General features: G+C 41.7%; 1 protein-coding gene and 1 long non-coding RNA gene across 6 annotated transcripts in view; one reads left to right on the top strand and one right to left on the bottom strand.

The window, feature by feature from the left end:
• scn8aa (sodium channel, voltage gated, type VIII, alpha subunit a) overlaps positions 1-9936 on the top strand; it is a 110260-nt gene extending 100324 nt beyond the window's left edge. For all 5 annotated transcript variants that reach the window (XM_088330602.1, XM_088330600.1, XM_088330601.1 and 2 more), the window contains 5 exons: positions 983-1036; positions 3409-3546; positions 3626-3730; positions 4814-5084; positions 5247-9936. In XM_088330602.1, the coding sequence (XP_088186728.1) occupies positions 983-1036; positions 3409-3546; positions 3626-3730; positions 4814-5084; positions 5247-6406 (1728 nt within the window). In that variant the 3' untranslated portion in view covers positions 6407-9936. The remainder of the gene's footprint in view (positions 1-982; positions 1037-3408; positions 3547-3625; positions 3731-4813; positions 5085-5246) is intronic.
• LOC148368622 (uncharacterized) overlaps positions 1-25447 on the bottom strand; it is a 94962-nt gene that overhangs the window by 19337 nt on the left and 50178 nt on the right. The gene's annotated exons all lie outside the window — the stretch shown is intronic.

Here is a 25447-nt window from a genome sequence, read left to right as displayed (position 1 = left end):
TGTATTACAGTGCCGTGCAAAACGATTTCCCCCTTTCTGATAAATGTGTTTTTTTGCATATTTATCACTCACAAAGGTTTGAATTCATCAAACCAATTTTATTATCATTCAGAGACAACGTCAAGAAAATACAAAATGCAGTTTTGGAATGTTGATTACCTTTTTAAGGGCACAAAAAAATCAAGACCTATGTGAAAAATACTGCTATCTCATTAGAACACAAAGAATCCTCACACAATTGCCAAAAAGCGTCTTGATTATCCCTCAAGACTTTTGGAGAAACATTCTGTGAACTGATGAGTAAAAAAGGGAACTTTTTGGAAGATTTGCAGCCCATCACATCTGACGTAAAAATGGAACAGTATTCGATAGAAGAACATGATGCCAACAGTACAATGTGGTTGTGCCAGTGTGATGGTCTGGGGCTGCTTTGCTGCCTCAGGACCAGGACAATTTGCTGTGGTTGACAGAATAGACAATTCTCATGCGCACCTGAAGGAGAACGTCTGGCCATCAGTTTGTGTCCTCAAACTCGAGCGCTTTTGGATCATGCAGCAGGGCGGGGCGATCCAAACAAACCACCAAGTCCACCTCTGAACGACTTAAAAAAAAAAGAGAGAGAAGGTTCCGGAATGGCCAAGTCAAAGTCCAGATTTAATCCAATTGAAATGGTGTGTTGTGACCTTGAGACCCAGTTCATGTTAGAAAACCCTCCGATTTGAAACCATTTTACAAAAAAAAGTGGGCCAAAATTTCTCTTTCGAGTGATGAATATGCAAAAATGACAGAAAAAAGAGGAACGCGCGAATACCTTTCCACGGCACTTTGTTTCTTCGCTCTTATGCTTCTCTTTCTTTCTATTCACAAGCTATTGATCTGGATTTGCATCTGTTTTTGAGTTTTGTAATGTTTTGCTTTCCCCTTGCTTTGTTTTCCCTTATGTAATCCATCAGCGTGTCTAAATATGTTTCTTTTCTAAAAGGCCACATTCAAAGGTTGGATGGATATCATGTATGCAGCTGTGGATTCCAGAGAGGTACATTTCAATTACAATTATGCATGGGGTTGTCAAGACAACCTGAAATTACCTGCACAGGCAATAGTTTGTTATTGGGGCAAACAGAATATGCCACAATTAAAAATATTAAGAATACACAAACTAACTTGTTTGGGTGTTTTGGCATTTGGGTTGGCCATGGTCCAAAAAATTTTGTGTGTGTTTTTTTGACATTTTTTTCTCTTCTTCCTCTTTTAATTTTATTTTTATTATGTTTTATTTGTTATTGTATGTGTTTGTCTTGCTGTCGGTCACGCCTCTTGAGGGATATGACCAAGGTAGATAGATAGAAGAATACGCAGTAAAATAAGGACTGTCAATAAAAAAGCGAAAAATTAACAAAATATATCATATATATAAAGACCTTCTCTCAAAATTCAGAGGTGGGGCCGTCCTAAAAAGTGAAAACCTACCACACATAATAGTGTTACCATGACACACATGTAATAAAGCAAATTTTAAACAAAAACCCACATCTACATGATAGACAAGCCAAAAATAAAACGCCAAAGGAGTTAAAACCCTTTGTCAATGCGTATTTACCTACGATAAATTTACTGTGCACCATTTTAATTGGTGTATATTTGTTTCACCATACACTAATTTAATTTTCATCCTAATCAATTCAAAATAAAAGGGAAATGTCATTAATTGTTCCTTACCGGGGTCGTGTGGTCGCTTAAAATCCTTGAAAAGCTTGAATTTTGTGTTTTCAAGGTTTTGAAAAGCGCTCAAATTTTGGATGAAGTGCTTATAAATGCTTAGAATAGTTCCCCCGCAGTTTGACTTGATATAACACGCATTTAATTAGAAAAAAAAGACGTCTGCTTAAAAATGACTATGACACTGGTCTCTGGTGGCTTGGCTTTGCCATTACATTTCTTCTTTCCTAATGATGAACGGCAGCTGGCATTAGTTTGTATGCAAAGAGTCGTCCCTCCGACGTGTCGCGCCCAAGAGAACGGAAGGGGTTTGGTGAGTGAATGCACTTGCGTGCCGGTTTTTATTAATACGAGGATGAAAATGGTGAAAGTTAGAAAGGGCTGTTTCAAATACAATCGTAATGCCAACCCAAACCTCCAAAAATATGAAGAGTTGATTCAAGCTTGTCCAAGAAATGCATGTGCTCAATTGCACGAGCTGCGATTATGATGTTAAGCCAGGAAATGGCGGCAAAGAGTAACAGTTTCAAATTTCGGAGAGCACCTTTAATTTCACTCATTCTAAAATTATCCTATAAAGTGTATTTGTTTTTAAAATGTCATCAAAAATATTTCAAAAAGAAGAACTATTGCAATGGGGCAATTTGTATTATTTAGTGCCCCCTAGTGGTTAAAAAAACCTTTCCTTGAAACAGTCGGAAGTCCCCAAAAAATTGCATTCATTTGACATGAAATCTTTTTTAGCTTTTATGACCTGTGGTAACACAAATGAATTATTTATTTTTGTCATTCGTGAGGAGAGTAGTCACTAGTCCACAAGTGAGTGTGGATCAATATCCATTTCAGAGTCATCTCCAACTGCTTTTGTCAATTATTAGTGTTTTTAAAAATAAATAATAGTAATTTCACATTTTCAGGGTTCGTAGCTAGGCATGTTTGAAATCCTTGATCAATGTTTCCATTTTAGTGTGTTTTCAGGGACTGAAAAGTGCTTAAAATTTGAGTGAAGTGCCTTTGAATGCCTGAAATTGTTGCAGTGTTTCACAAGTCTGCTTGGAAATGACACTGAAACTGCTCTCTGGTGGCTTCGCTTTGCATTTCTTCTTCCTTTCTGATTAACGGCAGCTAGCGTTAGTTTGTATGGTATTCTCCTATGACCCGCACCCAAGAAGACAGGTGCATACTACACAGGGCACTAGGAAATGCAAGGATTACGTATTAATTCTGGACATGGCCATGCAATAAAACTAAGGTTAATTGTAATGAGAAGAATTTACTGCAACTGAAAATGTAGGCAAAATATTACTGTCGTTTTTGACACAACACATATATGGGGAGAGATTTGTGTCAAAAACAATTATATTTGCGATTGACTCGAGTTTTAAAAATCATGTGTTTTGATAAATGCACCCACAATATTAAAAATGTGTATGTAAATCACAGATTTTTTTGTGGCTTTGCAAAATACATGATTCACACCGTACTTGTTCTTTTAATGGTACTGGAGAAGTTGGAAAATTAGCTTTGAAAGTCAAGTCATGGTTATTTATATAGCCCTTAATCAGTGCTTGAAATTGGCCATGAAAAATGTGTACATTTTAGTGAGTTTTATGAACACATTACTGTATCTTGAGTTCTAAAATTTCTCATTTTTGCTGCATCCTTGTGACCCGTTTCTGTCACCCCTAGGTTGAAGACCAGCCCGACTACGAAGTGAACATCTACATGTACATCTACTTTGTGGTTTTTATTATTTTTGGCTCTTTCTTCACCCTCAATCTCTTCATTGGTGTGATTATTGACAATTTCAACCAACAGAAGAAAAAGATAAGTCTAGCACATCCATTCCTTTTGTTTCATCCCGGTGTCAGATTATAACCAAATGTTTTTTCTCGGGTCCCTTTACTTTGGAGGCCAGGATATCTTTATGACAGAGGAACAGAAGAAGTACTACAATGCCATGAAGAAGTTGGGGTCCAAAAAGCCTCAGAAACCCATCCCTCGACCACAGGTACAGTAGTCTTAAACAGAAAAAAGGATAAAAAGATAATCACTTGACAAGAAATTACTTGGAGGAAACCCACGCGAGCACGGAGAGAACATGCAAACTCCGCACAGGAGGATTCGATTCCATGACCTGAGAACTGTGTCGCCGTTCCGCTTTTATGCGTTTTATGTATTTTTAAATGATTACCTTAATTTGAAGACTATGTTGTTAGATTTCAAATCTATTATAGAAAGGAGCTAAGGTGTCTCTAAACTTTTGCAAAGACACTCAGGTGCTATTTTTTTGATTGTATTAAATTCAGGTGCTACTTAATGGGGAGTACTTTAGGGGGAGTCATGCACGTTAGGCAGCAGTCTGGCCTGAAATGATAGGCAGCCAGAGGCAGACGAGATCGATACCAATTGCTCGAGTAGATATCGGACAGATGGGGTCGATACCGGACAGGACGGGACAGACAAGATTGATAATGAAACAGGATATCAAAAATAAACAGGACGAACTAGACGGGAACGAAAACTGGGGTGAATAATAAACAGGACAAAAATAGACGGGAACGAAACTGGAAACCGATATTAAACAGGACAAAAATAAACGGGAACAATAACGGACAGGGAATACCAACAGGAAACAGTACCGAGTCAAAACCCACTTCATGCGTGCAGAGGTTTGTTGACGGACTGACACAGGAAGAGTATGAGCATTGAGCTTAAAAAGACGGAAAGCCAATCTGTCAACGAGCCGCAGGTGGTGCCACACGGGCGGGGCCAATTGGGCGCCATGGCAACCGTGACATAAACAACATGTTTGTGACTTCTATTTTAGGTTAAATAACATCAGCATGTGTGTTTCTGTAAATGTTCTCTCGTTGATAAATGGGTGTCAAGAAATACATCTACAGTGAGTGGTTTTCTTTGGGAGTGTTGCCTAGTATATTGACCTCCAATCGTTAATCGTTAAAAAAACGCACACATAAACAGAAAGCTAAGCGGTGGTCTATACATTTGTGTGAATTCTTAAATGTTGAAACGTGGAACATTCAAATGCCAACTACATGATAAATTGTGCGACGTTTGTTTGCCTCCACAGAACAAGATCCAAGGGATGGTCTTTGACTTTGTCACCCAGCAAGTGTTCGACATTTCCATCATGATCCTCATTTGTCTCAACATGGTCACCATGATGGTGGAAACAGATGACCAATCCGATGAGACGGAAAATGTCCTCTACTGGGTCAACTTCATCTTTATCGTGGTCTTCACCACAGAATTCTTGCTGAAGCTCTTTGCGCTTCGTCACTACTACTTCACCAATGGGTGGAACATTTTTGATGTGGTGGTGGTCATCCTTTCAATTGTTGGTGAGTTGGTGGTTTTCTCTCAAGTCTGTTTGATCAGAATTAAGTTTGGGGTTCTCTTTTCGGGTTGGCGGCTGTCCTTCGCTTTTGTGTTTGAACTCGCATCTCTACTCGTTCCTGGCAAATTCATATTTTTAAAAATGTGATGTGTTATTCATCCTTCAGGGATGTTCCTGGCTGACATCATCGAGAAGTACTTTGTATCTCCGACACTGTTCCGAGTAATCCGCTTGGCTCGTATCGGACGTATCCTGCGTCTCATCAAAGGAGCAAAGGGCATCCGAACATTGCTATTTGCCCTGATGATGTCACTGCCAGCCCTGTTCAACATTGGCCTCCTACTCTTCTTGGTGATGTTTATCTTCTCCATCTTCGGCATGTCCAACTTCGGATACGTGAAGCACGGTGCCGGCATCGATGACCTGTATAACTTTGAGACGTTTGGGAACAGCATGATCATCCTGTTCATGATAACCACTTCTGCCGGCTGGGACGGCTTGCTTTTGCCCATCCTCAACTACCCACCGGATTGCAACCCCGCCCTGGAGAACCCTGGCACATCTGTGAAGGGCGACTGCGGAAACCCCTCCGTGGGAATATTTTTCTTCGTCATGTACATTATCATTTCCTTCCTGATCGTGGTCAACATGTACATCGCCATCATCTTGGAGAACTTCAGCGTAGCCACTGAGGAGAGTGCTGATCCACTCAGCGAGGACGACTTTGAGACTTTCTACGAGATCTGGGAGAAGTTTGACCCCACCGCCTCTCAGTTCATCACCTTCGCCAAACTGCCCGACTTTGCGGACGCGCTAGAGCACCCACTCCGCGTTCCGAAGCCCAATACCATCGAACTGATCGCCATGGACATGCCAATGGTGAGCGGCGATCGCATCCACTGCCTGGACATCCTGTTCGCCTTCACCAAGCGAGTGCTGGGCGACAGCGGCGAGTTGGACATGCTGAGGGGACAGATGGAGGAGCGCTTCGTGGCGGCCAACCCTTCCAAGGTGTCGTACGAGCCCATCACCACCACGCTGCGCCGCAAGCAGGAGGACGTCTCGGCCAGGATCATCCAGAACGCCTACCGCGCTCACCTGATCCGCCGCGGCATCATTTTCAAGCGCAACCTCTTCGTCAGTAACAAGCTTGAGAACGGCGGGACCAACCCAGAGAAGAAGGAGAGCACGCCGTCCACTGCCTCTCTCCCTTCGTACGACAGTGTGACCAAACCTGACAAGGAGAAGCAGGATGACAACAAGGAGGAGTGGTCCAGGAAAGAGAAAGACAAAAACCAAAAAGATGAGTGGGAATCTAAGTGCTAGGCACCTTGACACTCTTGACCCCCATCGGTCTAGAAATCATTTGCAAGTAATAAACCCTGAGAAACACACTGGAAAAAATGTTTACAGACTAAAGAGGCATCGTGGTTTCGTACGTCGTCCAAGACAGTTGAACCAAACACAATCAGTCTGCTGTGGAACTTTGAAGCATAACGACCAAGTTCATAGAACGTAGATGTCTCACCACAGTACGCTGGTCATGCCACATACATGCACTCACTCACACATCGGGATTTGGGGACCAACTTGCCAAGGCACACAACTCTCCGTTGAGCAAAAGAGAGAATAGCAACTTCCCTGCCAGTGCTTAGCATGCCGAGTCCCTCCGCCAAGCGACCATTTGGGAACACAGCGAGAACTGCCACATCAGTTTATAGGACAAAGTCAAAATTCTACTAAATGATGAAGAAGCTGGGTAGCGGGCGAATTGGTAGATGGGTGGCGGAACGCTAAAGTTTAGGATTTTGTTTTCACCCTAATACAACTGCACTGCAGCGAAAAATGGCGTGTCACTGGTGCTTTCATCTTTTTATTACGCTTAAAAAAAAGATCCCAGTTTTGATTGGATCCCTTGGTTCAAGATGAAACGGTCAGCCCTCCTTTCGCCGTCTCGACCCTTTTGCTGTTGATTTGATCCGGGCCGCTTCAAGTTTTGAATTGAAGATCCCCACTCCTTTTGTAGCCGTTCTACCGTAAAAGATAGAGTAGGAAGACTCGTTCGATTTCCTCTTTTTATACCGTATTAGAGCTTCCAAGCCAATGAGTTGAAATAGGAGCCGACGTGTGCAAGGTCGACAGCAAGCATCCTAAAGTGCGGGCCGGGTTAGCATGACGCTATCCCAGAGCACTTGCCTCGTCGTGCCTAGCATGAACGTAAAGAAGTGGAGAATGCAACAAAAAAAAAAAAGGGCTCGTAGTCGCTATGATCTAGTGGGCTTTGTCTTGGGGTGGTCCTCAACTACAGAATCAACTGCCATGTTTGTCAGTGTATCATTGGCACCCATCTCTTTCCACACAAGCTTCCAGCAAGTCGGGCAACAAAAGCAAGACTCGCGATGGACCTCAGCAGGGCTCACGTGGGTGAGCAATCAAAAAAAGAAAAAAAACAACCTTTGAGGTTCTTCACGAAGAAGGCTTTGCCAATCCAGCTGCCTATCGAGGTGTTCCTGCCATTCTTTTTTTACCTGCCAGCCGATGGTCCTATTTCTATGCAGATGGCTTTTCCAGCGTCTGCCCTCGCACCACAAATGCCACTTTGGTGCGTTAAACACTGCCTGTGCCCCCTTACGAAAACCATTTTCCGTCAGTCCCGCCAAAGCAGGTCTGTTTACAAGATCGAGTCTCCCGATCGGTTCGGCTTCCGCACACCGAAACCGAATACATTCCCGACGAAAGAAACTGTGCCGTTTAGCCGAACGGGTTCGTCTCGGATCGAAACGCTCCGACAGACTCGCTCGCCGCGTCGACTGCCAAACTAAACGAAAACAAAAAAGAAGCCCCCGAAAAAGAAACAAAAAAACAAAAAAGTACAGTGCAGGTCACGATGTAAATGGCACAAATGCTGGAAAAGAACGTTTTTTTTTTTTGAGAGAGAAACTATAAATAGTGTATCATATAGTTTTATTTTACCGGCATGCTTTGTTGTGTATTTGTAAATAAAGATTTTAAAACTGTTACTACTAATAGTCTAACAAAAGAAAGAGAATCATAACAATACTATAGAATGGCTTCCAGCTATGCCCTTTGTCACACTTGTTACCTTTTGGATTTTTCGAGACACTTTTCACGTTGATGACTGAGCTGAATGGTAAACGTATACTGTAATATATCGTATGCAAAATGTTTGGGCGCCCCTGATCATTTTCAAGAGTATAAGAAAGTATCGTTTGTTGTGATCAGCAATCTCACTGAAGTATATCTTTTAGCAGACAAACACAGTGATATTTGAGAAGTGAAATCTAGTTTATAGGATATACAGAAAGGGTGCAGAAAATACTTTAGAAAAATATAGGCACATACATACAACTGTGGTATGTCATGAACCGGAAAAATTCTGAACGTAAATAAGGCGGATTTGCCCACATCAAAACATGAGATATTTGTCAAGAACAGGATCAGGACCCAAACGCGTGACGTTTCTCACACAAGCCTATTATTTTACAGGAAATGAGGAGTCATGCATGTTAGGCAGCGGTCTGGCGTGGAATGACAGGAAGCCAGAGACAGACGATATTGATACCAATTCCCCGAGTAGATATCGGACAGACGAGGTCGATACAGGACGGGATGGACAGGATTGATATCGAAACAGGATATCGAAATTAAACAGGACAAACTAGACGGGAACGAAAACTGGAGGGAATGATAAACAGGGCAAAAATAGACGGGCACGATACCGGACAGGAAACGCAGGCAGCAAAACCATAGTAGGTAACAAGACCAGAAGAGTCTTTGCTTCAGGAATTTGCATGACAGTACATGAACCCAGTGATTTATGCAATCAATATTCAGTTTTCAGATTCATAACTTTTCATTGTTTGTCATGAACCAGAACAGGATCAGGACCCAAACACGTGACGTTTCCCACACAAGCCTTTTATTTTACGGGAAATGGGGAGTCATGCACGTTAGGCAGCAGTCTGGCGTGAAATGATAGGAAGCCAGAGGCCGACGAGATCGATACCGATTGCCCGAGTAGTAATCGGACAGATGGGGTCAATACCGGACAGGACGGGACGGACAGGATTGATATCGAAACAGGATATCGAAAATAAACAGGACAAACTAGGTGGGAACGAAAACTGGAGGGAATAATAAACAGGGCAAAAATAGACGGGAACAATACCGGACAGTCCAAAACCTACGTCTTGCGGGGCAGAGGTTCGTTGACGGACTGGCAAAGGGAGAGTGAGAGCACTGAGCTTAAATAGAAGGGAGGCCAATCTGTCAACGAGCCGCAGCTGGCGCCAAACGGGCGGGGCCAATTGGGCGCCATGGTAACCTTGTTGTTTTATTGATTTGAATACCTGTAGCACAAATCTTTGGAACACAAGATTTGTTTGCTCTTTGGCCCTTGACCTGCATACAGTAGCCAGTTGCAAAGTTGTTCTCCTCTTTGCATCTTATTTGAAGTGAGGCAATATAGCAGCATCAAAATAACCTGAAAACAATGTTCGACATTGTGGTTTAGAGAAAGGGCACAAAAAGCTAGCTCAGAGATATCAGCTGTCAGTTTTCACTGTGAGGAACATAGTGAGGAAATGGAAGGCTACAGGCACAGTTGAGGGGTAAGCTCTGGCTTTAAAAAATCTAGCCTGACCTTTGGGTATTAAAGCTCAACCCTGCCTGAGTCTGACCAATTGACTTTATTTGCATGACTGAGCCTGAAGAAAGCCCCATATTTCATATTTGGGGGTGATTAGGCCTGCTTCAGCCTCTGCCGCGCACCCTTGTATCTGGGTCAGACGGAGTTGGGTTTTTTTGCACATTATTGGGTATATTTATTGATAAACATAATATTACACTATAAAAAAAGAGAGGGTGAGACGGGACAAGTGTGGCACCAAAACAGCATTTCTTTATTAGTATGTTTTCACCATCTTGTACATTATCATTGTATTTTTACTATTTTTGTTGCCTGGGGGCGTATATGGCCCACAGGTCGTAGTTTACCCACCCCTGGATTAGAGGTTGTTATTTCTGCCAAAGAAGGATCTATTAAATATTGATGCCCCATTTTTGATGGAGTGCCCAAATTAATGGACTTTCTTAAAAAGTGGGGTGCCTAGTTTGAGGTCTCCTTCCAATTTTTAAAATCAAATAATTTGTGTTCACAATGCCCAACTGAGTCCAAAGAGCCTTTAGATATTTTTCCCCATCCGCTTTCATCTTACTTTTATCATTGGTATTCCGGAAAGCAGTCCAAAAATATCAACTCAAACCCCCAAAAAGATGAAAAAGGAAGAGTTGATTCGAGCGCGTTAAATAATTTCACATACATGTACATGCAACAATAGGAGCTTGGCAGAGGCTGCAATGATGATTTCAGCCAGAAGAGGGTGTCTGATGGTGGAACATTTTGAACTTTCGGAGACCACTTTTAATGATTGCACGCTTTTCATAAATCCTTTAAATTTACTTTCACTTCTCAAATATCACTCTGCTTTCGTGCTATATGATATATTTTAAATTGCCGGCGCCCAAATTTCATACGACTGTGAGATTATATATATATAAATTCTCTCTCTCTCCCTTTTCTCTCACTCTCCATCTCTCTTTCACTTTTTCTGTCTCTCTTTTTTTCTTTCTCTGTGTCTTTTACCTCCTTTTGCGGCCTCTTCCTTTTTTCCTTTTCCCTCTTCTCTCCTGTCTATTTCTCTTTGTATTTCTTTCTCTTTCTTTCCCCCTCTTATTATTTCTCTTTATCTCTTTTGGTTCTCTCTCTCGCTCCCTCTCTTCGCTTTTCTCTCACTCTCGATCTCTCTCTCTTTCACTTTCTCTGTCTTTTTTCTTTCTCTCTGTGCCTTTTACCTCCTTTTGCTGCCTCTTCCTTTTTTCCTTTTCCCTCTCTCTTCCTTTCCCCTTCTCTCCTTCTATTTCTATTTGTATTTCTTTCCTTCTCTTTCTTTCCCCCTCTTACTATTTCTCTATCTCTTCCTCTCTCTCCCTTCCATTTTCTCTCACTCTCTTTCACTTTCTCCTTTTCTTTCTGTCTTTATCTCCTTTTGCTGCCTATTCCTTTTCCCTGTCTTTTCTCTCTTTCTCCTTCTATCTTTCTCTCTATCTCTCTTTCTTTCTCTTTCTTCCCCCTCTCTTACTATTTCTCTTTATCTCTTGGTTCTCTCTCCCTCCCTTCCCTTTTCTCTCACTCTCTATCGCTCTCATTTTCTTTTTCTTTCTGTCTTTTTATCTCCTTTTGCTGCCTCTTCCTTTTTTCCTTTTCTCTCTCTTGCTTTCCCCTTTTCTCTTCTCTCCTTCTATTTCTCTTTGTATTTCTTTCCTTTTCTTTCTTTCCCCCTCTCTTACTATTTCTCTTTGTCTCTCTCTCTCTCTTTCCTTCCCTCTCTTTTTCTTTCTGTCTTTTTATCTCCTTTTGCTGCCTCTTCCTTTTTTTCTTTTCTCTCTCTGTCTCTCTTTCTCTTGCTTTACCCTTCTCTCTTTCTATTCCTCTATCTCTTTTGTTTCTCTCCCCCTCTCTCTCATTGAATAGATAAAAAACGAAGTTCTATCCATGTGTACGTATATGTCCATATGTACATACATCATAGAGAAAAACACATTTTGATTTCTGTACAAGGCATTCAACGGCCGTTTCAATGTGGGTTTTGGGGGCCTCGTTTGTTGGAACTGTAGCCCGATCGTAACGACAACGATAATGTTACCAGCACCTCATTCACTCGCCTCACGCAATATGCGCACTGCCCCTTTTTCTGCCCGTTACCTCTTCCAGAAATACATCAGCCGGTGTTACTTGTGCACCCTTTCCTTCCGACTCTTCCGTGCCACCACGAGCAAACTCTGTGCCATAAGAGCTTCTTTTTTTTTGTTTCATGTGTTTCCACTCAATGGCATGTGCCTTTTTCTGCTTTTGAGATGTTTACCACACTTTAAAACAAGAAGAACGCTTCAAAGATTGCATGGTGAAGTCCCGGTTGTAGCCAGTTAGCGCAACATGCATCAGGGACGTGGAGTCTAAACCTGTGGTTCTCACCTGGTCTGACTTCAGGACCTATCGTTCTACCCCAAATCAAGAAATATGTCCTTTTTTTACAAATGTATCAAATGAAAGAATTGTGCGGTTCGAAGCGGGGATAGTAGAATTTATTTACGTATTTTTAGTTTTCAAAACCAAAAACGACTGGAAGTATATGCTCGCGTCAAAGCCTACATGTAATATAAGTGTCAGGACCAGAACGGAAACAGGACCCACTTGCGTAACGTTTACCACGGGTTTTATTGTAGAAACAAGGAAGGGTTGCGCCCACGATCCGGCGTTCGCTCTCGTACTCGGCTTGTGGTCCGAACACAGAAGCGGATCTCCCGTAGCGAGCGATGGCGGTGTCAGGGACGGGAAACTGGTCGGAGGACGGGAGTGGGAGAGCAAGACGTGGTCGGGGTCGGAAACGAGTCGTAAGCCGGGACGGGAGAGCAGATGTGATCGGGATCAAAAACGGATCGTAATTCGAGACGGGAGAGCAGACGTGGTACAGATCAAAACAGGTCGTGGCGGGAGACAAACAGGAACAAAAAAAAACGGGACAGGCGTGAGTCAGGGTCGAAAAAAGGGCTTGCCGTGTAAAAACAGCTTCGCAGACGGACCGACCACAGGGGATTGACAGGACAGAGTTTAATTAGTGGGGAAGCCAATCCGTCAACAAGCTGCAGCCGGCGCCACACGGGCGGGGCCAATTGGGCGCCATGGCAACCGTAACATTTGGCAGCTTTTTTGCTCCTTTTATGTTTTGTATAAAGAAGGAACGAGGAAGGGGTGCGCCTACGATCCGGTCTTCCCTCTCGTACTTGGCTTGTGGTCCGAACACAGAAGTGGATCTTCCGTAGCGAGCGATGGCTGGTTCAGGAACAGGAAAACTGGTCGGTAGCTGGGACTGGAGGGCAAAAACGGGGTGGAAAATGAGTCATAAGCCAGAACGGGAGAGTAGACGTGGTCGAGATCAAAAACGGGTCGTAAGTCGGGACGGGAGAACAGACACTGTCGAGATCAAGACGGGTCGCAGCCAGATACAGACTGGACAGGCGGGAGTGGGGGGTCGAATAAAGGCTTGCCTTGAAAAATAGAGGTTTGCAGACGGACTGATAAAAGGGGACAGATAGGGGTGGGTTAAAATAGGGACAGGGAGCCATTTGGCGCCAAAGGAGCAGGCACAGGTGAATCACATTGGTAAACATGACAATAAGTACTTTAAAATAGCCACATACTAAAAGGAACTCAAAATATAAATAAAGTGTACCTAAAATTGTTAATTATTTAATTATGTTGTTCATAAAGATTTATATAATGGTAAAAAAATGTAAACCTTACATTTTTAAACAATTTACTGTACCTTCCAGCAGCGCTTCAGTGGCAGACACTGCGACACCGTTCTCATATTTGGCAATCATTTTCTTTTTCAACTCAATCCTGGTTGTCACTGTTTCCCACTATTCCTTACCTTCATGGGAAAAAAGGAAATAAAACCAACAAAATCACAATAAAATGAGATGTGGGCCCACTCAAACGTGCCGAAATCGAGCAGGGCATTATCGTCGTCTATTGTTAGGGATAGTCATCGACCTTTTTTTTTTTTTTCCCCTTCAGGTCTTATTTTGCCAAAGAAAAGCCCACTAAAAAGGGGGTCCGCAACCCACTTTTGGGTCCCAACTCCCCAGTTGAGAAACACTGGTCTAAACTGCCATACGGACACCTCATCATCTCAATATTCAAGCGTGTTTGTGTCGATAAAAATGATGAAAACAACTTCAACTCGATCCACAATGTCCCGTTCTAGTGCCGTATCCGTATGAGTCACTCCCTCGGCTTGTGAAAAAGCAGCTTGTCTTTGCTACTTGTCCTTTTCACTTTCTCGACCTTTTTTTTTTCTCAGAAATTTATTTTTGTAAACAACGCTCACCATACGACTCGTCACTTTACTTTTTTTCGATTGCATGGTCCATTCACAATGGCCGTTGACCCTATCGTGTGAGAAAATTGAAAAAAATACAAAGTTTTTTGTTGGTTTGTCATCTCTCCATGGTTGAAATCGTTAGGGGAAATGATATTCAATACAATGCTGGTGTGTTGCACAACTTCTTGTCCAGAAAATATGAAAGATTGTCTTCATTTGAGCACGAAGTTTTTATCACCAATAAAGCAGCATTCCTGTTCAAAGTATATTTGCCTCTTTTATATCAAGGTTGGAACAGAGACAGGACCCACTTGCGTTGCGTTTCTCACAAGTTTTATTGGAAGAAAGGGAAAGGGTTGCGCCCACGATCCGAGGATTGCTGGACGCGGGAAGCAGGTCGCTCGGAACGCAGAAGTGGATGTATCCGTAGAGAGCGATGGCGGTTTCGGGAACTGAAAAACGGGTCAGTAGCCAGGACAGGCGAGCAAAAACGTGGTCGGGGTCGGAAGCGAGTCGTAAGCCAGGAAAGGAGAGTAGACGTGGTCAGGATCAAAACCGGGGGACAGACAGGAGCAAAAACAGGTGGGAGTCAGGGTCGAAAAGGCTTGCCTAGTGTTAACTGAGGTTCGCAGACGGACTGACAAAAGGGGACAGATAGGAGTGGGTTTAAATAGGAACAGAGAGCCAATCAGAGGCAGTTGGCGCCAAAGGAGCGGGCACGGGTGATTCACATCGGTAATCATGACATTTTCTGCCATTTTTTAAATGTTTGCTACGGACTAATTTATTGTTTCATTTCGTTTTTAAAAAGCTGTTATTCGTCAAGCTCCCTGAATACAGAAAAGAGAAGTGCGGTGGTCTTTATTTCGGACATGGTGTGAAAACCAGAACGGAGACAGGACCCACTTGCGTTGCGTTGCTCACAAGTTTTATTGAAAAAAAGATAAAGCATAGCGCCCACGATAGCTGGACGCTGGAAGCAGGTCGCCCGGATACTCGGATTGTGCTCCGAATGCGGGAGTGGATCTTCCGTGTCAAGCGATGGCGTTGTTGGGGACGGAAAAATGGGTCAGTAGCTGGGAGAGGAGAGCAAAAACAGGGTCGGAAGCCAGAAAAGGAGAGAAGACGTGGTCCGGGACAAAAAGAGGTCGAATGCCGGGATGGGAGAGTAGACGTGGTCAGGATCAAAAACGGGTCGAAGACGGGGGACAGACGGGAGCAAAAAAACGGGACAGGTGGGAGTCAGGGTCGAAAAGGCTTGCCTAGTGTTAACTGAGGTTCGCAGACGGACTGACAAAAGGGGACGGACAGGACTGGGTACAAGTACTGATCGGGAGCCAATCAGAACCCGCGGCAGTTGGCGCCAAAAGAGCGGGCACAGCTGAGTCACATCAGTAATCATGACACAGCGTTTGGTACACGTGGAGTCAGATATTGAGGCAACTATCTACACCACCAGAGATTGAGGTCGTGGTCCAAGAGCCGATGGGTCGGTGATTCAGCAGGCGGAAATGGTGGCACAGGGATGTGATTTGTCCGCTTATTCGCGGAATTCCGCTTTTTTTATCTCCAAAAATAAAATTTTAAAATTTCCGATTTTTTAATTGGTAAAAAAAACGATTTCGTCTCGACAGCATTCCATTTTAGTGTTTCCGTAACTGAAATGAAACGTACTTGCGATTGGTTGAAGTCTCCGTGTTGACCAATAAACGCGCTTGTTATAAAGGCGTAGGAGTATGCCATTGTTCATTTCTCGCACGTTTTTGCCGAGTGTTTAAAGAAAGATGTCCGAGATCGAACGCAAAGATGCTCCGCGAGTTAAAGAAATTGCTAAGATCGTAAAAAACAAGTTTCGATCGGACTGGTTAGAGAAGGAATTATCTACAAATGTTGGTGACCCCGACGTGATCCAATGTAGCGAGCAGAGACGGGAGTCGTAGGCGGAGTGTCAAACAAAGGTGCCAACAAAAGCTGCTTTAATGACATTTAAACTGGCAATAACAAAACAAACACGAGAGTGGCTAGAACCGGCCGAATTAAGAGTCCCCCTAGGAACTCGCTAACTAAACAATGGTTCCGTGGGTGAATTATGTACAACCCACTACAGTACTTTCATTTATAGATAACATCTTCTGCTATAACAAAGACATTTGTGGTATGTTCTAATATGAGTTACTTTTCATTTGGTCATGATACAATTATTTGTTCATGAAATTTGAACTCTTCAACATGATTTATGTGTTAACTTAGTAATCACATGAGTTAGATATGATGATATTCTCAGTGATAGTTTTTAAAAGCAAAGGCAGTCCAATGTTTTTTAATGTGACTGATTTTGAGTTGACTTAAACTGTCATTTTATATGGGATAGTTCAAAATACATTGAAAATTGATGCTGTTGTTTTGTCTATTTCTTTGTCATCTGAGTGCATTGAAAGTACTTAAAAACACGGAAAACCCATGTGCTCCGGGGGGCTTCGCCCGACTTGTCCCCCCACCAGGGCACTGCCCTGGACCTAGCTGGGTGCCCGCGGCCCCCAGACCCCCGCCTAATTTTCAGATAATTTCACTTCGGTCAAATCACATCCCTGGGTGGCAGTTCAATATCCAGCAAGATGGGTGTGCAAAATGATTCAGCCTCTTTACTTTCATTGCAGCAAACTCTGTCCAAAAGTTCAGTGAGGATCTCTGAATGATTCAATGACAAACAATGATTACACACAGGTGGATTCCATTTATGAAGTTTCTGTATAAATGCACCATGTGATAGTCTCAGAGGTCTGTTTAAAGCGCAGAGAGCATCATGAAGAACGAGGAACTCACCAGGCAGGTCCAAGTAACATGTGGAGAAGTTTAAAGCTGGATTTGGAAACAAAAAGATTTCCCAAGCATTAAACATCCCTAAGAGCACTGTGCAAGCAATAATATTGAAATGGAAGGAGAATCAGACCACTGCAAATCGACCAAGGTCAGGCCGTCCCCCTAAACTTTCAGTTCATACGAGGAGAAAACTAATCAGAGATGCAACCAAGAGGCCTATGATTAGACTGGATGAAGTGCAGAGGTCTACAGCTGAGGTGGGAGAATCTGTTCATCGGACAACAATCAGTCATATACTGCACAAATCTGGCCTTTATGTAAGAGTGGGAAGAAGGAAGCCATTTCTTAAAGATATCCATAAAAAGTGTTGTTTAAAGTTTGCCACAAGCCACCTGGGAGACACACCAAACATGTGGCAGAAGGTGCTGTGGTCAGATGAGACCAAAATTTAACTTTTTGGCAACAATGCGAGACGTTACGTTTGATGTAAAAGCAGCACAGCTCATCACCCTCAACACACCATCCCCACTGCCAAACATGGTGGTGGCAGCATCATGGCTTGGGCCTGCTTTTCTTCAGAAAGGACAGGGAATATGGTTAAAATTGATGGGAAGATGGATGGAGCCAAATACAGAACCATTCTTGAAGAAAACCTGATGGAGTCCGCAAAAGACCTGAGATTGGGACGGAGATTTGTCTTCTAGTTTCGCAAGCCACTGAAGGACATCGTTTTTCCACATTTCGATCTGATGTGCTTCATTTGTATACCCGGTGAGCATTTTTTTGTCAAGAAAATTTAATAGACCTCTAAAGTCCCAATTTTAGACTTAAGGCCAATTTATGCTCCAGTGTTAGAGGCTGTGAACGAATGATCTCAAAGACACAGACATTATTGAAAAACTGCAAAAACAACCAACAGATAATGTTTTAACAGTTAATGTTTTAAAATAATACGCACATTTCTTTCTTTTCTTTTAATTTTTTCCTTCTTTTTTTTCTCTTCCTTTTGTTCCTTTTTTTCTCAGCTTTTCACTACTTTTTCATTTTGGTATTTTTTACTTTTTTTGTTCTATTCCCCCATTCCTTTCAGTCATTTTGTGCATAATTTTACATACTATTTGGTCATTTTAGGATTAAAGAAGCAAAAACAACCCGAAGAGCCGTTTAGGACCCGAAAGAGCCGGTTCCTTTTAGTGAACAGAGCCAAACAAGCCGGTTCTCGACAAACTCTACTAACTTTACTCAACTTCTTTCGACTTCGGCTCGACTTCAAAATACCGCATTTAGGACACAACGTCAGGGGAACCCGTGAATTTTTACCTTCATGCACTGTAACTTTGACTTAAGTCGCTTCTTAATTAGTCATTTTGAGCCTTCATTTTTGTGCGCTGACTAGATTTTCTTGTGCGCTGAGAATGTGCGAGCAGTGCGCAATTGCGCACGCGCGCAGCTTAGAGGGAACACTGGTTGTGTGTCGATAAACATGATAAAATGGACACCTGATCACTTGAGAAGATCATATCTTTCATTATTATAACAATTATTTGTTAGTTTGGTTGGAAATGACTACTATGTCTGAATCACGACATATATTTTATAGTTTCTGTTTTTTTTTCTATCCCATCCTTCTCCACCCTGACTGAAGAAGGGACAGGGACATTTGCAACCTCAGTGGAAATGTTTAAATCTAAACTTAAAACTCACTTCTACTCCATTGCATACGAATAACCTACTCCTCTTGTCGGTTGAAAACAGTTTGTGTAATATAGTGTAACAATCTGTGAAACCCTTTGAGACTCTTCGTGATTTAGGGCTATACAAATAAAAATGACTTGACTTGACATTTCCGCAATCACTCTCTAAATCCAGTAGATGGCGCTATTAACCCACACAAAGTGTCATCGCATGCTGAAGAGTCACTCCAGGCATAAGTGAACTAAGCGGCTGCTTAGAGCCCCGCCACCGCTAGGGGGCCCTAAAGAGGGGTTAACTTTTTGGAAACCAACTGTCTACCAAAAACTTCTACAGAAATATTATAAAAAACACTACAAAACTAAATATCAAATATAGTTCTTAAAAACAGGGACCTTTTATATTATTTTGCTTTCATTCGGGAAAGAAAAATTAGTATCGAAATACTACAAAAATACTATGATACAAAATACTACAGAAATACTATAACAGGATTACTACAAAAACACAACTACAGTAATATTATAAAAAATACTGAAGAAATATGACAAAAACCATACTATGTGAATTCTTAAAAAAATATACAAATATTACTAAAATACTGCTTTGTAAATACATGAAAAATACTTCTACAGAAATACTTCAAAAATACCACTTCATAATACAAAACACTATCAGAAAAATATTACTACAGAAATACTACTATGGAAGCATTACACCAGAAATACTGCATAAGTACAACTAGCGCGATACTCCAAAAATTCTACTATGGAATTACGACAAAAATACTCCAAAAATAAAACTACAGTAATACTTTACCAAAGAAATGCCACAGATGTACATCAAAAATTCTACAATACTACAACACAAATAGTACAAAGATTCAAAAAAAAAAATAATAATACTAGAGTATTTCTACAAAAACACTGAAATCATTTAAGTACTTTAATACTACAAACATTCTACAGACATACAACAACAAAAATCTACTATCATTATACAACAAAAATACCGCAGAAAAACTAAGAATATACTCCTATGGAAAAACTACCAAGAAAACTACTGCAGAAAAAGTAAAAAAAAATAAAACTACAAAAAAACCTACTAAACTTGACCAAAAATTCAACTACATAAACACTAAAAAAAACACTTATTAAAAAATACAACTACTGTAACTACTGAAAACTAAATATCAAATGAAGTGCTTCAAATAGGGACCTTATATATCATTTTGGTTTAATTGAAGCCAGTCAGGCAGCCAGGACGGGAGAACGTAGCGTGGCCAAAGATCGGAAGCAAGTCGAGCAGCCAGGACGGGAGAACGGAGCGTGGTCTGAGATCAGGACAAGTCATGTAACCGGAGACGATCGGGAAGCCAGGGACAGACGAGCAGGAAACGGGAACAGGTCGGGACCAGACTGCAAGCCAGAGTAAAAAATGCTTGCCTTGTATGTGCGGATATTCCGCTGGTCTGACAAGGAGTGAACGACAATGACGAGTTCAAATAGGAAGAGAACTAATTAGGGAACGAGTGGCGGTTGGGGCTGGACGAGTGAGCGCAGGTAAGGGCAATTGGCAAATCATGACAGAAAATGGCGAAAGTAAGAATAGGCCTGTTTAAAATCCAGTTCAAATACCAACCCAAACTTCCAAAAAGATGAAATAAGAACAGTTTAATCAAGCGCGTCGAAGAAATGCATGGAGATGGCGGCAGAAAGTAACCAACTTGCTTTATTTTACGCTGCATCTATCTGCTTTTATCTTACTCTCAGAGCTGTTCGGGGCGCAACATATTAGGAAACAGTAAAGGGGAGGGGGGAGGTTGGTGGTGAGTGATTTCATGCTCATCATCCCCTTTTTTTTCCTAGAGTAGCATGAAAATGGCGAAAGTAAGAATAGTTCTGTTTCAAATCCAGTCCAAATGCCAACCCAAACCTCCAAATATGTGAAATAAGAAGCGCGTCTAAGAAATGCATAGAGATGGCAGCAGAGAATAACCGACTTTATTTTACGCTGCACCGATCTGCTTTTATCTTTACCAGTTCGGCCTGCTTCTAAAGTCCGCACGCCAACCCAAACCTCAAAAAGAAGGAGGTCATAGAATTCTGTCTATGAAGAGCATGCACCTAATTCTACTAAGAATACCGTGGTATGCAGAGGTCTACTTAAAACAAATTTTAACTGGAGGGAGGTTTATGGTAGGGTGGAGAGACTGGAAATAATTGAAAAGCACTGTGTTAGGTCATCTTCAGGGTTGGGTAGGGTTACTTTACCTTGATTACTTTCAATGACTTTTGCATTACTCCAATACCAAATATGCTAATAAAAGACAAAAGAAACTAAATATTGTTGAAGATAAGACCAATTTGTTGAATCGTCTCATACGTGTTCAAAGAAATGCAGGAATCAAAATGACATAAGAGGGAGTTCTTTTATTGATACACAATTTCAACAAGAGACTCAGCGAATCAAAGATATGCGTGTGTCTTTATAGTTTTCAACATAGCACGTGTATCCGGTTTGGCCCCGTCCCTTTTCACGCCTGAAGGCGTGCATGCCCAGGGTTCCGTCCTTATTTGGAAGTGTTTTTGAGTTTATGCCAGTTTATGTCACCTTGCCCTTTGCCGTTATCTGTTGTCCTCCTTTGAGGAGGATTGTTTATACTAATTCGTCCTTCGAGACCTTCCCGAGATGTAAACATTTCTCCCAACTGTAAGCAAGTCTTTCTACATTTCTTTCTAAATGTACGCAAATCTATTCTACAAATGCAAGTTTATTTTCTACAACATCATCAAATGATGACTCACAACACGTGGTAAGCTTTCTCTCCTGGCTTTGATCTCTTTGATTTAACATAAAATGCGACGGAAACAAAACGAAAATAAATCCAAACAGCTTGCCAACATCATTTTTGCCGTTCCATGTATTCCGTTACTCCCCAAGCCTGCACAAAATGTAGTCATTGTATTCATATTTAGTTTATTTTGTCTTTTATTTGCATATTTGGTATTGGAGTCATCCAAAAGTCATTGAAAGTAATCCAGTTAAAGTAAGCCGACCCAACCCTGGTCATCTTTAATACCACAACAACCCAGTGAAGACAAAACAGATAAACGTTTCAAAACTGCTCCCTGATGATTCACAACTCAAAGCACTTGTTGTCATTGTAGCATGTTGCTCACTGTCACCGCAGGGGCCACGCTACCGGAAACGTTGAAGATATTGTCAAAAAATAATTGGTATCCCGACATAGCCTGTGATCCTTGCGACCGCCACCATGCACACTTCAATGACCAAAGTGCATGACCGCAAAGAACTCTTCTCAAAACACAGACGAAAACAAACACACACAATGAATCAAAGGCGCACACATCTTTTTAGGACCGCCTACTTTTACAGGACCTCTCTTTCCAAACATTGAATTGAATTATATTTATAACTCGGTGGAACATTGGATGTCAAGTCAAGTCATTTTTATTTGTATAGCCCTTAATCACAAAGAGTCTCAAAGGGCTGCACAGGTTATTACACAGACTATTTTTCAGACTATTATTACATCATCCCCTGATCTGGAACCAACATGAGGGCAAGGAAAAACTCAAAAACCTCAACATGAGGAAAATGAAGAAACCTTGAGAAGGGACCGCACATGTAGCATTCCCCTTTCAGGATTGCCAGACAGCAAAGGATGTTGCAATCACAAATAATACAGAGATATTGTCCACGAAAAGTATAGGTTATTCATATGCTATGGAGTAGAAGTGTGTTTTAAGCTTAGATTCAAATATTTCCACTGAGGTTGCAGATCAGATCTCAGGGTGGAGAGCATTCCACAGCACCGGTGCCCGGATGGAGAACGCTCAAGGCGCTTCAGAGTAATAACGTAATAAAGACTATAAAGGGATAAACAGGATGAATAGGGAAAACATTTTTACATAGGCCAGTCTCTAAGGACTAGGTTAAGTTACAATAACAGTGCAATGAAAAATAGTGCATTTTAAAAAAAGGAAAATGAAGAGTAGTCCAAATCATTAGCAGCAAGAAAAATTCCCAAATCCAGTGGCTTTGTGAAACTATTTGGACTTTGTGACCGTTTGCCACATTTCAGACTTAGAACATCAAGATATAAAACTGAAATTTCTTGTGAAGCATCAACAATAAGTGGGACACAATCATGAAGTGGAACACACCTTATTGGATATTTTAAACTTTTTTAACAAATAAAAAACGAAAAAGTGGGTGAGCAAAATGATTCCGCCCCTTTACTTTCAGTCCAGCAAACTCTGTCCAGACGTTCAGGGAGGATCTCTGAATGATTCAATGTTGATCTAAATGACGAACGTTGAGAAATGGAATCCACCAGTGTGTAATCGAGTCTCTGTATAAATGCACCTGCACTGTGATAGTCTCAGAGGTCCGTTTAAAGCGCAGAGAGCATCATGAAGAACGAGGAACACACCGGGCAGGTCCGAGACACTGTTGTGGAGAAGTCTAAAGCTGGATTTGGATACAAAAAGATTTCCCAAGCGTTAAACATCCCAAGGAGCACTGTGCAAGCAAAATATTGAAATGGAAGGAGGATCAGACCACTGCAAATCGACAAAGATCGGGCCATCCCCCTAAACTTATAGCTCATCATAGGAGAAGACTGATCAGAGATGCAGCCAAGAGGCCCATGACCATGAAGCCCCTCTCGAACCTGCGGATCTCTTCTTGGGATCACTAGTAGACTAGCGTTTTCAGAGTGAAGGCTCCTGACCAGAACATAAGGGGAAATTAAATCTGAAAGATATAAGGGAGCAAGTCCATGCAGGATTTGGTATAATACCAACAGAACCTTAAAATCACAATGCAGGTTAGCTAAAATCGGTGTCATGTGATCAAAGTTTCTTGTCTTATTTAGGAGCCTCGCTGCAGCATTTTGTACAAGCTGAAGGCTTTTGATTTTGGACTTGGGTATACCGGAGAGGAGTGCATTACAGTCATCGAGACGGGAGGTAACAAACACGTGAATTATAATCCCCGCATCCGACTGAGACAGCATAGAGTGAATTTTAGCAATATTGCGAAAATGGAAAAAAGCTGTTTTAGTAATAATAGTAATACTGTTCTGTAACATCAGTAGAACTGTTTAAATCTAAGCTAAAAACATACTTACCGTAAATTCCGGACTATAAAGCGCACCTGATTATAAGCCGCACCCACCACATTTTAAGAGGAAAACCGATTTTGTACATACACAAGCCGCACATGTATATAAGCCGCACGCGCCCACATTTAAACACAAACATAAAATTAACCCAAACCCGACTTCAAGTCCCGCGATTGAAACTAATTGTCCTTCATTAAAGTCCACAGTCCAAAAATCACAGCTGGCAAAATGGACAGAAAATGATACCGGTATTTAAGGTTTGATGCAGACCTGCAGAGTCCGGGTCCCGTTGAAAGTAATCCAAGGAAAAAAGTGTATATTTCCAAAGGTAAGGGTGGGAAAAATATATCAAATGAACACATTTACTCACGCAATTCCTTTTTCTTTAACCAACTTTTTACCCCATCTTCTTTCCTTGTCTGTCCCTCACCTTTAGCGGTCCTCACTTAAATTCGGCAACCCGCGTTTGTTCCGCCCCTCCTTTTTCATTCACCCGTGCAAAACACATCAGAATAAGTGTCTAAAATGAATACAAATAAATACATTACAAAGATATACAGTTGCAAATACATATTATACATGGGTTACACATATTTACAAAGAAAGACTGTACACCGAGAGTTTTCAAAGCTTTAATAATAATATAACTTTCATCCCAAACCGTGCCTGTGAAAAGTAGCAAAACGCTACTAGCAACACATTGAACAGCTCTGTTAAAAAACATGCCGTACTTGTAGTAAGTAGGGAAAACCGTCCTCATCTTCCTTCTTATAACTGAGGTCATCAAAGTCGTCTTCCCCATTATGAGAAAGAGACTTTGTCATATAGACGTCGTCCCACGCTCTCTTTTATACAAAAACATGCTAACATCACGCTCGCAAAGTAAAGTTTACATGCGGTAGCTATGTTTCCTTCTTTATCGGGCTGCTCGACTGCGTTTAGCTTAAAGGTTGCGTCACGTGCCTTTTGCAATTTGCATGATGAGGATATGTCTACGCTAATTTAATTTGTGCACAAGCTAAGAAGTTGCAGTCTTAATCTTACCTTTTGTAGTCGAGCGCCGCTGGCAGCCGTTAGAAAAATTACATAAATTGGCCGCATCACTGAATAAGCCGCAGGGTTGAACGTTAGGAAAAAAAGTAGCAGCTTATAGTCCGGAATTTACGGTACTTTAGAATGATGTGCAAATGAACAACCTTCCAACGCTCGGGAAAGTCCGGAAGCACGAAGTTTTTCGATGCAGGCTTCTGATTGGCTGCCGAGTATGCAAATTGACAAACGAACCAAAATTCTGAAATTTCCTTTACGGACGAAGATTTGGAGATCGGCATAAAACGTTTTATAAGTTGTACGCCCCGACATGAAAGATGTCACGTTCATTAATGATACGTAACCATGGTCTTCTTACAACAGTGAGTGTAATAAATCCAGGAGAGTAAAATATTTACAAATACAGAATAGTAAAAAATGTTTTCTCTATGCCGTAGTGCAACCCAACCAACGTGTGATTCACGCTCATCTTTTTCGGCCAATTGCAGGCTTTGTTTCGCCCCTTTAGCCTATGCGAGCCTGTAAATGATAAAAAGGATCCGCCCCCTTTACCTCCGAATAACTTTAAGTCAAGTCAAGTCAAGTCATTTTTATTTGTATAGCCCTAAATCACGAAGAGTCTCAAAGGGCTTCACAGATTGTTACACTATATTACACAAACTATTTTCAACCGACAAGAGGAGTAGG

Source organism: Urocampus carinirostris, chromosome 3 (assembly GCF_059441175.1).
Source record: "Urocampus carinirostris isolate Australia breed hairy pipefish chromosome 3, RoL_Ucar_1.0, whole genome shotgun sequence".
In the NCBI taxonomy this organism is placed as follows: domain Eukaryota; kingdom Metazoa; phylum Chordata; class Actinopteri; order Syngnathiformes; family Syngnathidae; genus Urocampus; species Urocampus carinirostris.
Note: the sequence above shows the minus strand (reverse complement) of the source record. Positions and strands in the feature narration are given on the sequence as shown.